Source organism: Miniopterus natalensis, chromosome 10 (assembly GCF_054644295.1).
Source record: "Miniopterus natalensis isolate mMinNat1 chromosome 10, mMinNat1.hap1, whole genome shotgun sequence".
In the NCBI taxonomy this organism is placed as follows: domain Eukaryota; kingdom Metazoa; phylum Chordata; class Mammalia; order Chiroptera; family Miniopteridae; genus Miniopterus; species Miniopterus natalensis.
In genome coordinates, this window is record NC_142090.1 from 60,632,493 (window position 1) to 60,644,780 (window position 12,288).

The 12,288-nt window shown below is 37.3% G+C and overlaps 1 protein-coding gene across 2 annotated transcripts in view; it reads right to left on the bottom strand.

Moving 5' to 3' along the window:
• Window positions 1-12,288, bottom strand: part of SGCE (sarcoglycan epsilon) — a 64,658-nt gene that overhangs the window by 12,852 nt on the left and 39,518 nt on the right. Inside the window, exons 6-9 of one of the 2 annotated variants that reach the window (XM_016218833.2) lie at window positions 4,581-4,743; window positions 2,048-2,259; window positions 1,074-1,100; window positions 161-349 (exon numbers count right to left, since the gene is read on the bottom strand). In XM_016218833.2, coding sequence (XP_016074319.1) covers window positions 161-349; window positions 1,074-1,100; window positions 2,048-2,259; window positions 4,581-4,743 — 591 coding nt within the window. The remainder of the gene's footprint in view (window positions 1-160; window positions 350-1,073; window positions 1,101-2,047; window positions 2,260-4,580; window positions 4,744-12,288) is intronic. The other variant, XM_016218835.2, reaches the window with a different exon arrangement.

Genomic DNA, 12,288 nt, shown 5'->3' on the forward strand with positions numbered 1-12,288 from the left:
GATCTACACCATCAATGTCCTTTCGGTATTTTCTCTTCATTATAAACAAACAAACATACATATAAACAAAAGCTCCAACACCAAAAAGCTCTGATCTTTATAGACATTAGCTAGACATATTCATGCACGTTAATAATCACTGTTCCAAGTGGATACTTACTGCTGCGTTTGCATCAATGGCATGTTAGTGCTCTCATAATTGTCTGCGTGCAGAGGAGGAATGATTTCCCCTGTTACAGGGTGAAACACAGGAAGCGTTGACAGGGGCCATGCTATCTCTCTATTCTTGGACATGTCACGAAGTTCTTTGGTAGATTTCTGAATAGCACTATGATGCACCAGCTGGATGCTAGGTCAAAAAGAAATAAAATAACATATATTTAAAACCACATTATTATCCCAGTGGGTCATCGATTTGGAAAAAAATTTGAAGTACTATTTTTTTTTTAAATAGGAGGATAATTATTTCACTTTGGGCATTCTACAAGTTATCTCAGAAAAAGATACATTTCAACAAAACTGAAAATTATAAACTAATTTTTAATTAAGTGTGTCTTTCATTAAACTAAGCTACAAAGCATTGTGTTAATATTACAGCCCTAAGTAACAAACTAGCATTCTATTTAATTTCTATGATTAAGATTAAACTACCAGAGCTTTTATGTTGTTGCTTCTGATGGGGCTTATATAAATACTCACAGAAGTTTCATTTTATGGTAGCTTATTACTGTAGATTCAGGAAAACGTGTATGAAAGGCCTTTTCATCTGTTCTCTGGTTTACAGAAATGCAGATTGGGAAATCACATGATATAAATGGCAAGTTAATATTCTGAATCTGAAATATTTTAGGTTTAGTTTTTATCTGTATAATCTTAGTTTTCAAACCCTTTTTTAATTTTTATTTTCTATCCCTCCTAAATATCTCTATTTAGAAAGCAGCGTTCACATTCATGAAATCAACTATGAAAGATGACGAATGAAACAGAAGCGTGACACACACATGAGAAGCCTGATGAGCAACTGAGAAGTGAGAAAAAATGACAAAGAAAATAACAGGAAAGAGGACACTTACTCTGGTGTTTGCATGTTTCTCTTTTCCCTAGAAACAAAACAAAATTTATGAATTAAATAATAGCATTGATATTTAGAACATTAAGACTATATGCTCATGGGCTCTTGCATGACGTGGAAACGCTGACACTGTTACTGTTAAAGGCCACTAGGCAGCATTTGCCACCAGGTTTATGACATGACTTGGATGAGTACACATATGAAGATGGGATACTGATGAGAAACATACAGAAAAATGAAAGAAAAAAAAAATCAAGCTCTAAGAATCAAGCTCTTGGAAATAAATTCTACAACATGATGAAATCAGGCTACATGTGAAAATGGAAAAGTCTGTTACTTGCTGCTTTATTAATTTTTTACCCTTGGCTTTGTTACCCTGACTTCCAAATAATCTCAGGAGATAATTTTAATTGACACAGAAGTCCTGAAAGTACCAACTATTCATGAACTGGATAGTCTTTACTCAAATTATAGCCTTATTTTCATTAGTTTACTTCTAAGTTTATAGATATGGGTCTGTATATTTAAACACTTAGACTGTCATCCTGTCTGACAGCAGAACAATTTCAAGAAGAATTCGGACCATCGCTCCTGATCAAACTAAGACCATTTATTTATTTAAAGGGCAATTACCATGTCTATAGATTCCGAAGCCTCCGCTTACACATGGTGGCTTGAACGGCCAAAATACCCAGCCTCAGTTATTGTCGGGACTGTTTCTGCCAGCGTGAATTTACATCTAGCCTTAAGAATTTTTGAATAAAGCAATTATATCCCCTAATTTGATTTATTAGACTCCAAACGATTTTAACTCACTTTTAAAGGAATAAAGTACTATAGTTTGACTTGAACATAATTTCAATTCATTTATAAAGTGTTTTATGAATTAAATGAAACTTGGCTTTTAAATGGAATCTTATATGTTGTTATCTTAGTAGGCTCTCTAATTTTTCATTAGTGTTTTAAAGTACTCACACGCCTTCCCGTCGGCAGCACATGATATAAGCAAGTATTAGAAAAAGGACCAATGCGACTGCCGAGGGCACAGCCAGGGTAATTAGGAAATCCGTGTAATAGTCTCTGCTTTTCAAGGAATCAGAAGGGGGTTTGTATTCCCCACCATCAGGTAAAATCCCCTCTCCGCGAATCACTTCCTGATAGGTGGACACTTGCTTTGTTTTATCAACCTGATGCAAGAGAAGACAATTACACATTAAATTAATAGTTGCAAATGTTACGAGATTTTAAGATCTAGACATATCAAAACATTCTTTGACAGATTTCTAAGAAGCAATCTTTTCCAACTAGTCTATCACCGTGAACTTGAAATGTTTGAGGGGAGCTAGGAAGGAGTAATGAATAAAGGCAATAAGTAGAAGGCTTTACGTTGGCCTCCTTTCTATGTCATTCTCACTGTACACACACACACATGTATATACACATGATAAACATGTGTATGTCGCCTTGCTTTCCCGGTCTCCTTTCTCCAAAGCAGAAGTCCTTCGCACTACTATTTAAATCTCTTATTTCCCAATGACAAACTTCCAGTGCACATGTTAACAAACCATAAATTTGCTGATAACCAGGTATGTGGGTATGGTTTCCAAGGTTAGCAAAAGAAAAGAAAAAAAAAAAGGTAATTTCTTAATGATTACAACCTTGATCTTTCTGGCATCCAGTTGACAGAAAGAGTTTTTTGGAAATGTAGGCTAAGGAACATGAATCCACCCAATGCTCTCGTTTTCCTAAATTCTGTTCCAGAATAAAAAACGCACTTTGGCACTGTATTAATTGAACTGATTTCATTAGTTGAACTGCTTTCACTGAGTTGCATTCAGTTATGCTAAGCGTTTCTTTAAAACTCTACTACAAAACAGCCATGTGAAATGTGTTGCTACACTGGCTCACCTCCCACACACACAAAAACTTGGGAAGAATTATTTGCAGCATTTTTCAGTATCCTCTCCCAAAAAATTCCAGTTGAGGAATTTGTTAACAATACAGTGCTAGTAAAAACTTTATTTGCTGCCAAGGAATTCATGCTTTGTCTCCTTTCAGAATGAGAATTAAATAACTGATAAATTTCCTTTTTTAATCCTAGACAGTAGCGACTTGCTGTCAAACTTGACCTTAGGCTTCCTTGTTTTTTGGTAAAATTTAGGCTGATTTTCCATCTCTTTTAGATTTCATTTACTGTGCTTAGTCACTGCTTCTTTCACTTAAACCTCCTGAAATCTCTTGTGGGAAGACGTAACACAACCTTTGTATTTATAAGGTCTTACCAAAAAGATTTAAATCTTCAAAGTATGTCATTTTTAAACCTTTAGAAGTTAGATAATATTCCTAAGCATAAACATTTTACAGCACAAGCACACGGTGTTGTCAGGGCCTGCTGTCTACTGATTTGGTTAGAGGCATCTATTTAAATTATGAATGCAGCCACTCATCGACTCTCATACCCTTGTATGATTAGCACCATGACTGAAATACTGGGCTTTGTAAATTCACCATTTATCTATAGCACACAGACCACACCATCTTAATAACTTTACTTGATTTAAGAAGACAAAGAGAGCATCACTTTCCTAAGACACAAGCAACATAAAAAGAAGAGGTCAGGGCCAAGGGCCACAGGTGCTAAGTGCTATAACGTAAGATGTTCTCCCCCCGGATCCAGGAAAGTTGCCTGCAGTTGGTTCTCTAAGACGTGCAGTGACAGTTGTGTTTATGTGTCAATAACTTTGTTCAAATGTCAACTTTAAACTTAGATCTAATTCAGTCACCACCAATCACCAAGAGTTGACAGAAGTTAAATCTAAAGGTCACTAAAGAAGTAAAACAACTTTTCCTATCTCCCAGAAAAAAAAAACCTATATAAATTTTATATAAAATATTCTATATATGTATCTTACATATATATGAAACCTTACCCACCTTTTCCTAAGTCTCTTAGCGTGCTAATCTAAGAAGTTGTTTAGAAAGAAATATTTGATATTTATGGGGCTGTAGATAAGTTTCTAACTTTCCTCACTTGCAATTTTTCTTTATTCCTTGAACTTTCTCTACAATATGAGTTTCTAGGACACTGAATTATATAGCACGATACTGCTTTATTTTCAGATCTATTATTGTACTCTGGTCTCCCCTTCCAGAATGGGGTAGTGGTAGCATATTTGAGACTTTCTATGCATGTCACACTGACTCCACAATTTATCCTGATTTAGCAGCCACCTGGATGTCCAGGGTGAGCACTTGGACCACCTGCCAAGCTAATCCAGCCCAGCAACTAATCCAGGGTAGACTGAGAACAAAAGTGGGGATACTCTTTCCTAAATGGATACACCGTCAATGAGCCTGCCAAACACGTACACTCAAGAGAAGTCAATTTCGGTTAACAAAGTAAACCCAGGTTTTGTTCCTAAGAGCAATTCAGGTTTCAGTCAAATGTTATCTCCTGCCACTTCACTTCTAATTACATTTGCAGAAACAAAACATAATTAAAACTCACCAGTGAAATTTTGCACCAGTCAATGTAAAATTGAGTACGGAATTTTTTATCACATGTGATTACAGGCTCCATTTCTTGACTGCATCTCAACTGATTCTGTGGATTTTCGACTTCTCGTAAACAAGAAGAAAACGGGACATCTGCACCAACCATGACATACACGCTGCAAAAAATTCAAAACTCTCAAGTTACCTTTTAAGAAAATCGAAAACACTGAAAAACAATCGACCCTGAAAGCAGGATTTACCCCTTTGAATTGAGGGATTATCTAGAATCATCCCCAAGGTAGGGACCTGGGTTTTAAATGGAGTGATTCGTGTAGGGGCTTCCTTTCATCTTTTCCTTCATTTGGCCAATATTTACCAAGAGCCTTGGTGCACCAGACACTCTCTCAAGTCTATGTTAACTTCTAAAAACGTTTTCCATCCTACTTATTTTCATTCAAAATAATTGTGCGTCCCATTTTGATTTCTATATTTGGTAGATTACTTACACTTAAAAATTATTCTTAAAAGTAAATTGTTTAGAAAATAATAGGATCGCTAAAATAATAAATAATTATTAGTAATAAATCTTCCCTTGAATCATTTTAATAAGATTGTGAAATTACACCCCTGGAGGTAATGGAGCTTTAGGAAGTATTAGCTATTTACCCAAGAGTTCTGTCAGCCTTTCTACTTCACGGACCCCTACTGCTAGATCTCTCATTATAAGGTCTCAAAGAGTTTTATCTAAGAAGTTCATATAAGGAAAATACTATTATTTGTTAAACACAAATTAGGTAAATGAAATTTATTTTCTTGGCGTGTATCTTAGCAATTAGGGGAAATAATTTCACTTAATTGACCGACAGGTGATTCACAAATAAAAAAGAAGATGACATTAGCATTTAAACAATCTTAGAGCAGCTTGAGAAGATAGAAAGATCATATAGATCTTTCAAAAGAAAAAACTAGGAAATTACTCTAAATTAAATATTTATTTTCCTAATGACAATGCTATAGGTACTTATGAAGTGAAATAAACCAATTAAAATTCAGCTGACTTTCTTGCAGAAACTGACAAACTGATCCTAAAATTCATATGGAAATTCAACGGACCCAAAATAGCCACACACAAAAGAAGAATCTTGAAATAAAAAAGTTGGAAGACTCACGATTACCAATTTCAAAGCTTACTACAAAGCAACATTAATCAAGACTATGTGGGACTAGCATAAGGATAGACATGTAGGATCAATGTAGTATTAAAAATCCAGAAATAAACTCTAACATTCAGTAAGCTGAATTGTGTCACAGGTGCCAAGACAATTCATTGGGGGAAAGAAAAGTCTTTACAAAATATGGTGCTGGGACAACCAGATTTCCACATGTGTAAAAAAAAATGACGTTGGACCCCTACCTCACACCATATAAAAATGAACTCATAATAGATCAAAGACTTAAATGCAAGAGCTAAAATCATTAAACTCTGAAAAAAAACAGGCATAAATTTTCCTGATCTTGGATTAGGCAATGGTTTCTCAGATATGACACCAAAGTTCTAGCAATAACTTAAAAAATAGATAAATTGGACATCAAAATTCAAAACTTTTGCTTCAAAGGACACTTCAAGAAAGTGAAAATGAAACCCATGAAATGGGAAAAAATAGTTGCAAATCATAGATCTAACAAGGTGACTTGTATTTCCAATACATAAAGGATTCTTACAACTCAATAACAGAAGACAAATAATCCAATTTAAAATGGCAAAGAATATGAATAGACATTTCTCCAAAGAAGATATTCAAATGTCCAATAAGAGCATGGAAAGATGCTTGACCTCATTAGCCATCAGCAAAAGAGAAAACAAAACACAATGAAATACCACTTCCATCCATTATAATAAAAAAAGACATAATAGGAAGTGCTGGTGAAGATGTGAAGAAATCGGAACTCTCCTAGTCTGCTGGTGGGAATGTAAAATAGTGCAACTGGTTTGGAAAACGGTCTGGCAATTCCTCTCTCCTTTCCTCTCTCTGAAATCAATAAACACGTACTTAAAATAAAAAGCAATACAAAACATTACATAAAACCTGGGATACAAAAACAGAATTAATATTACTGAGGTAACTATTTTCATTTTCCAATGTACTCTGCAGAATTATTCAAATGCATATTGCAATGGTCTCTAAAATATAACTTTGTATCCCTTTTCACTTAATGCATCATAAACATTTTCCATATTGTACAGTCTTTGTAATTATAGTCGTAAGGCAATAAACTTTTTAAGTGCACATGACTTATTCAGCAATTATTTCAGAGTTGGACATGTAAGCTGTTTCCAATTTTTTGATGTTATAAATAATATTGCAAAGACTATCTCTGTGCATCTTCTTTAATGTTACTATCTTAGAAGAGATGCCTAGAAGTGGAAACATTTTTATGACAGTTGACACATACTGCCAAATTACTTTCATCTGTACTTGGATGATCCATAAGCTTCACAAACTTAATATGTTCCAAACTGAGCTCATCATTACCCCACCCCACCTCCACCTGTTCCTCCTCCTAGCTCCTTCTCTCGGTGACTGGCATGGCCAGATGCTCCAGCACCATCATCTTTGAGTCCTGTCCTTCTTCTCACATATTCAATCCATCATCAGTCTCTGACATTCACCCTGAAAGAACTCTCATACACACCTGTCCACTTTGTCCCATCCCACTGCTACAACCCTACTTCTAGTCACCATCACTTTCCATAGGGAGCGAAGCAACAGTCCCTTAATAGTTCTCCTTGATCCCAGTCTTTTTCACTGTCCTCAGGGAGCCTACTTGCAGAATAAATAAATGAATGAAAAGCATCATACCAGTTTAAAAACACAAGCGATTATGTATTTGAAAGTTGCTAGGAGAGTAAATCTTTAAAATTCTTATCACAAGAAACAAAATGTGTAGCTATGCATGGGGATGGATATTAACTAAACTTATTGTGGTGACCATTTTGCAATTTTTACATATACATAAAATCATTATGTTGTACACTTTAAACTTATACAACATATGTTAATTACATCTCAATCAAGCTGGGAAAATAAGTTAATAAATAAAATGCATATAGATTACAAATGTTATGCTCAAGAAAAGTAGATACTGGAATTGCCTTGTAGGTTAAAAAAAAAAAAAGTGTATATATTGTTTCTTTTGTAGAACTAGTAAGTTTCAACATGTTGGCTTTTTTAAAAATAATTTTGCATGAGGAGAGGTATAACAACTCTGTTATACATGCTAAAATTACAGTTTCATAAGCTCTTATTTTCCTTTCAGCTGGCTTTTTGATATGCAGAAATTAAAATTTTTTTATGAGGATAATCTTTACCTTTATGACTTCAGCCATTTATTTCCAAACTTTCAAATGTGTGTAAACATATGACACAAGAGCACGTTATCAGGTAGCAGGCTCTCAGTCAACGTTAGCAAAACACAGTGTCCAGAATCTTAGGAATTGGTAAACACTAGATAGGACATGTTCCTTATGAAGGTTTTTATCTTCCAATTTGAGCAACACAATTTCCCCTGAGGTAAAATACATTTACTGAGGCCTTTATACATACACTGTGAAGAACTGAGAAACAGGTAAAAAATTTAAGTCAAAACTGCCTTTTTGCCTGGCCGGGCATGACTCAGCATTTGAACACTGACCTAGAATCCAGGTTCCATTCCCGGTCAGGGCACATGCCCGAGTTGCAGGCTTGATCCCCAGTCGGGGGCCTGCTGGAGGCAGCCGATCAATGACTCTCCCATCACTGATGTTTCTATCTCTCTCTCCCCCTTTCCCTTCCTCTCTCTGAAATCAAAGATTTTTTTTTTTAATATATCTTTATTGATTTCAGAGAGAGGAAGGGAGAGGGAGAGAGAGAGAGAGAGAAACATCAATGATGAGAGAACTATTGACCGGCTGCAGCCCGCAACCTGGGCATGTGCCCTGACCAGGAATCAAACCCTGATCGCCCGGATCCTAGGTCGACGCTCAACCGCTGAGCCACGCCTGGCTGGGCAAAGATATATTTTTTTAAAAACCAACCTGCCTTTTTCAGCAATAGCCAGATAAATGGGTCCAATGACTGTATTTTTTTACCTGACTATCCAAGTACTGGATCTAATACAGAACAAAAACAAAATAAAGGACACTTCTAGAGTCTCGTCCTACTGCTCTCTCACTCCTCTCCATTGGAGGAGTGGATTCTCAGGAGGGAGGAGGCACTCGGGCTCCGACCTTTCTGGTTTTCTGGGGGTCTCCTGCTTGCAGAAAGGAGACATTTGGGTTTGCTCTCTTCTTTCATTTGGAAGGCTTGGAGGGCCCACCTGCTAAAATGAAAACTTTGACATAAGCCATTTTCTGCAAAGGTCCCAAACGCCTCAGGAGAAAAACTCCAAACACTTTTACTTGGTGCACAAGGCCTCACGTGGTCTGGGCTCTGCCTCCTACCTTGGTAACTACCGCTTCTGGATCCCTGTCCATTTCCACACGAAGTGGGTTTCCAAACCCACCACGCTTTCGCCTACCTAAGGGCTTCTGCCCAAGCTGTTCCCTCAGCCTAGAATCCCCCTTACTCATTTTTTGAGCAGGCTAATTTATACTCATATTTTAAACTCAGGTCAGGCTTCATTCAATTCACCACCTCTATGAACCCTTTGCAGGCACCCACCTGCTGTGGGGGACGAGCCCTCCTCTCTGTGAACACCTCAACTGTAGAATGTACCACACTGTTTTTCTAATCTTCTGATTACTTGCCTGGCCCCTAACAGACTGTGAACACAGATTGTATATTTTAAATCACTGTACCCCGAGTCTAATATACCATCCTCCACAAAAAAACAATAAATGCTAAACTATGAATGAAAACCATGAATGTATGCATAGAACTTAGATTAGATATTAGGCATCTAGTTGCATTGATTTCATTTACTTAATTTTAGGCTTATAGAAATGGATTTATGCAGGTCTTCTATTTTTATTTTATTAAACACTTTTTTCAAAAATTCCTATCTCCTGTCACCATCATTCCACAGACAAAAGGATATCGAAGGCACGTTATATAAGAATAATGCGCCCAAAATATCGAAGGTACATTATTTAAGATAAGAGACAATCCTGTAAATTGCGGAACATGGGAACAATTCAGCAGAGCACTCGGGCTTGGCCCAGGACCATGACCTTGCATCAGAGTGGCATCTGGCAGCCGCTGACTTACATTATCTTCCTCAAGTGCAACTTCTCGCTGAGGCCTTGGCAGGCCAAAAAGCAGACAATTAATTAAGGGGAGTACTTTGTGAGACTGTCCAGAGAATAAACCAGGATTCTCTCTGGTTGATTGGGGCTAGATCCACAGGCTTTGGTAACCAGAGGAGATAGTGGTAGGTCTGACAATCTCTTATGAAAAATGAGTCTACTCTTTAATCCTCACACCCCATCACTCCCTTCGTGGCCACCATTTACACCACGTCGCTGTCCCCGGGTTGGCAGCCGTGCCATGCCCAGAATGAAACATGACCCTGCTCCTCTCTCCACCAGCTCCATCCAGGCTAAGGGCATCAGCCGAGGCCCTAGCCTCTGGCTCAGCATCAGGAGCAAAAGCGGCACCGAGAGCACACACTCAGAGAGCACAGTCGCCCTGGGGCTGCGGGTTCGGCGAGGGAAAGGGAATCTTTCCAGGAGGCTCAGCCTTCCTTTGCAGGAGCTTACTCACTTTGACATAAATCTTTATAATTGTTTTCTGTTAGATTTAGGGGAAGTTTGAAAGCTGTCAGTGAGTTCTACAGAGATGAAAAATACACGTCAAGGAGGAAGAGGGGCTGGGATGCTGCTGAGTGGGTTCTTGATGACTGACATTTAATGGTGCCTTGGGCTGTGGAAGGGCTGTAGGTTTGCTCCATGGGTCTACTTCAACAGCTTCTCTCACTCATTTGCTGTTTATTTGACTACATAAAGCAAATATGGAAACATGTGCAGTTAGTGGATTATGGATGCCATGAAAAAATAGGAAAACATTTCATGGAGTTGTTTTTTTTTAAGGATCAGAGACTGAGGCTATACTAAGTGTAAAGTAGAACACAAGTTTTAGGTACTTAATACTTCTGAAGTGTATATTTTTATTTCTTTTATTTTTTTAAATATGTCTTTTAGCCCTCCACCATGGATAGAGCCTGCAACCCTGGCATGCACCCTGACTGGGAATCGAACCAGCAACCTTCTGGTGCATGGGACTCAACCAACTGAGCCAGGGCTGTATATTTTTTAATAAATATATTTTAAATAAAAATATTTTAAATATTTTTAAATGAGTATATTTTAGAAAAGGGATGCATTTTTTTTTTTCTATGTCTGGCCCTATCTCTTGATCCTTTCACTATTTTATTTTTCAAAGGAATTTGTAGTCCATGCTATTTTCAAAAGAAAGTACAGAGGCAAAAATTTATTACATGAATTAATAATTATGATACACACTATTAAAAAGAACAGAAAGCACAAGAGATGAGTTAAGTGTTGGATTTATTTCTAAATTTAAGGCAATAGGGGTAAAAAAAAAATGTTGTTACCCTGACATTATATAACAACTAAAGGAAATATGCAAAAGCATTCCCAGAGACAAGTTTTTCTTCAGAATTCTACTCCAGGAGGATATTATTTCATTAGTGCTTATATAGGGATATTGCAGTCATAGAGTTGGCTTTGGGTATAATTTATAGAAATGCTATTTTGAAAGACTTTTGAATACTTTGGAAAGGTTATGGCTTAACATTAAATTAAAACTCATGGAAAGCATTTCAAGTTGGGAAGGGATCTGAGACAACAGGGTCCAAATAAATGCCACGGGACTGGTTCTCTCAAATGTCTGATAGCACATGCTGCCTCCTAGCAGGTGTTGGGGGTCAGGCAGCTAATGACTGAATTCTCTAACAAGTACTTGAAGGACAAAAATTCCGTTCTTAATTTAGAGTCACATGCTCAGGCCCAGCCCTAGACTCAAAGATTCAGGATCTCTAGGGGGAATCAGAGGTTGGAACGTATCTGTATTTTTATCAAAGCACCTACTGGCAATTCTCAGGCTAGACATAGCTGGGAAGCACTGTTTTAGGTCCGAGTTTGGTTTAGAGAGTTATTTAGTTCAATTTAGTGTAGTTGTTTCTGAAAGTGCCTGTATGGGTGGGGTCTGCACTACTGATGAGAGAAAGGTTGAACCTAGAAGAAAGCACCACTATGGAAAACTCTCCCAATGCCTGGTTTTTATGCTGCTCCCTCCAACATCTTTGCTCACCGTTTGAACAATTATCACAGAACACACTACTTTCACAAATGTTGAAAGAGTCCCCATTTGGAGAAGGTTTTCAGGGGAGATACCTCTGTTCTTCTCTTTCCATGGTTCTCCCTTAAAAATTTGAACTCTAGAAGTATGTTTTCATATAAAAGCCACCCAACCGACAGGAGATAAAGCAACTATTTTACTCAAAGCACTTCTAAGTGTGCTTGGCTGACTTCAGAACACATTGCTGTCACATACAAGGTACAGTTTCATTCTGAAATCTGTTAGGTTGGCCTTTATAGCTCCCTGCTTATCCCTTACCCCACTTCTGCTCACTCCTTCATACTTCAGCGACGTCCATTAGTGATATTTTCTCTTATTTCCAACAAAGTTCTCCTTTGCAGCTGCCCTTCAATTTAACTCTTA